Below are 2,872 nucleotides of genomic sequence, written 5' to 3'. Positions count from 1 at the left end.
CGATGACAAGTCCTAGGCAAGTCCTTCAGGCCCTAGACTTAAGGCAATTAATCAGTTCCTGGCCATTCTCATCAGTTTTAATAAGAACAAGGGTTTGACTGGGCTTCATTCTGGTGTTTCCTCACTAGAAAAGTGAGAGATGAAGCTGCCATGGCCTTTCCAGGCATTCAGCTTCTCTGTGTCCCAAGTCTGTGTGTCAGGGATAACGTAAAAACTGGAGAACCATATTGCTGCAGCCACAAAGAATCCCCACATTGCAAGTGAGACAACTCTTACAGCCTTAGATGCTCCCAGCTGTGCTCAGTGGTCTCCTGAAGGGAGATGTGGGGCTGGGGGACAGGCCCCTGCTCTGTAAAGGAAATGGTGCCTCAGTGGTGTATTCACACAGCAGCAGAGCGTGGTGTCCCCTGGGACAAGCCAGACTCTCTACAGACTGCAGACACTGAGGCTGGGGCAACAGAAATGAGAGTGGCTGGTTCCAGTAAGAGAGGTACTCAGCTTCTTCCAAGCATTCCTTAAAATGCCCATTATTAGTGCTAAGACAAGAAAGGAAAGCAGGATTATGTCCGTGACCTTACATCCCTTCAAGTGCTGGAAAGCCTGAGCTGCTCTACATCAGCTGCTCTCCCAGAATGAGAGAATCACAGAACAGCTGAGGTTGGAAGGGACCTCTGGATGTCACCTGGTCCAAGCCCCCTGCTCAAACATGGCCACCTCAAGCCAGTTGCCCAGGACCGTGTCCAGGTAGTTTTGGATATGGGAAGGCCTGTGACCTCCCTGGGCAACCCACGGCAGTTGTCAGTCACTCCCACAGCACAGTATAATTTGTTGCCCCCTTCCTAGAGTACAGGACACTGTGTATGTCTCATCCACACATGAATTACCCCATTTTGGTCAGTCAGGCTTTTAGAGCATTTTCTTCAAATGGAAACAGATCTCGTCATCATTTCACCTGTCTAACACTAGAAACTGGCCAGTGTTGGCAGTGAAGAAATACCAGCAACTTTCACATCCACTTTTCTTAGGGTGTAAATCAAGGTGCACAGCACAAGAATAAGTGTGATGTAAAGAAGAGCTCCTACTCTGTCAGTCAATGGTTTAAATCACCATAAATAAAACCCAACCTCTGGCACAAATACACTTAATTTGAAGTGTAAAGCCTGCATGGATCCTGTGCCTTTTTCCTACCTTTGCAAGAGCTCTTTAGTTGGGTCGAGAAACCAGGGGTCATGCCAGGAGTCAGTGGCAGCACTTTGGCAGTGCTTTGGCCAAGGGTCTTACTCATCTGTCAGAAACAATGCCATCCCTCCCTCATCCAGAAGGAAAATTTCAGAGAGTATCATCATTGCCAAGGACCTTCTCCTTGTTACAAGATTCAGTGTGGTAGCGTAGGAGGTCTATATGGATGATGATGTTTGTCATTAGCAGCATGACTAGGGAAAAAAATTTCAGACATGCAAGTGAAACGCTGCTATAGAGCTTTTGGCCTTCAGGTGTTCTGAGCTGTGTTTCATGAGCCAGCCTCAAGACATTCAGCAGCATGGGTGACTTTTCCCTGCTAGTCCAATCCATGTGTGCTGGCCATGGCCCCTAGATTGAGTGGTGGAGGGCAGAGGAATGTGGAGTAGCAGCTCTGGGCCATCCCAAGGGCTCTTCCCTTCTTTACCACTCTTGCCATTCTGCAAAGCAAATCACCTTTCAGAGCCCAAAGCCAACCCCCTGCCAAGGCAGTGCAGCTCCAGCCATAGCAAGAGGAACGCTCTTGCTCAGGAGCTGATGGGGCTGCTGAGCCCTCAGAGCCTCCTGCCTTTCTGGGCATTTGTGCACAGAGACACAACAAGGCAAGGTCTCCTTGTGCCCTCACCCCCTTCCACCCAGAGCAACACCCTTCTCCTTTGGCAGCTTGGGGCGTGTCCACAGAGGGAAGGACCACATGGAGGCCAGGCTTGAATGCAACAGAACTTTAATGAGTCAAAAGAAGGAAATAAATTCACTCCAAGTGGAGGTCAGCAGTGCAGGGAGCCCTGGGGGCAGCTGAGAATCTGCAGTCCTTGGCCATAGAGAAGTTCCTGCATGATGTCTGTCTGCCTGTCCCAGGGAGGAAGACGAGATAGATGGGCCTTCCCCAGTTGGTGCTGGGGTGCGTGAGGGGAGAGGTAGTAAACAAAGAAAAAGGAAAGAAAGGCAAAACCATTCCGCTATCCCAAAAGCAACCTCCAAAATATTAATCCTCTACCCAGCACCATGTTCTGAGTTCCTCAAGCTGTTTCCTGGGGTTTGTCGGCACCTTTAACAGGGTGGGCACCTTCTGCCACAGTAGCGGCTGGTAATGCAGGAGAGGTCAAAGCCCCCAGAGTTGATGGGCACTCCGTCACAGCTGAGGATGCTGCCAACGGCAGCGGAGGTGGAGGAGCCCACAACGGTGTTCTGTGGGAAGGAGCTGAGGATGGGTCCGGGCAGGGTCACCACCACGGGGGAGGGCTGGATGGCAACGGTGGAGCTCTGGCACTGCCTGACACAGGGCTCATTGCAGCTGTTGGCCAGCGGGGTTGGGCCGCAGGGCCGGCATGGCAGGCACTGGTCATAGCAGGACATGTCTCTGAGGGTGGAGGTGCACCTGGGTAGAAGCAGGGAGGAAGCAGAGCACAAGGGTGGGTGAGGAGCTGCCTGGTTACCCTGTCATAGAGGAGATAAGGCCACTGCTGAGTGGGGAGATGAACGTTTTGACAAGAGCCACACGGTCTTCATTCCCCCACAAAGAACAACCTGGCTAAACAAAGATCTCTCCTTATGCATAAACTTAAACTCTACTCAGCCCCCCAGCCTCCATAAGCACACCGTGTTCCCACTTCTATCTGTCATGACAAGAAAA

General features: G+C 51.3%; 1 protein-coding gene across 1 annotated transcript; it reads right to left on the bottom strand.

The window, feature by feature from the left end:
- Positions 1-2,289: 2,289 nt before the first annotated feature.
- On the bottom strand, positions 2,290-2,595 carry LOC141953292 (feather keratin Cos1-2). The gene has a single exon (XM_074891758.1). It carries the CDS (start codon positions 2,593-2,595, stop codon positions 2,290-2,292), a length of 306 nt encoding a protein of 101 aa, XP_074747859.1.
- Positions 2,596-2,872: the final 277 nt, after the last annotated feature.

The sequence above is a fragment of the Strix uralensis genome, chromosome 22 (assembly GCF_047716275.1).
Source record: "Strix uralensis isolate ZFMK-TIS-50842 chromosome 22, bStrUra1, whole genome shotgun sequence".
In the NCBI taxonomy this organism is placed as follows: domain Eukaryota; kingdom Metazoa; phylum Chordata; class Aves; order Strigiformes; family Strigidae; genus Strix; species Strix uralensis.
The sequence above is the reverse complement of the archived record's forward strand: the minus strand, read 5'-3'. Positions and strand labels throughout refer to the sequence as shown.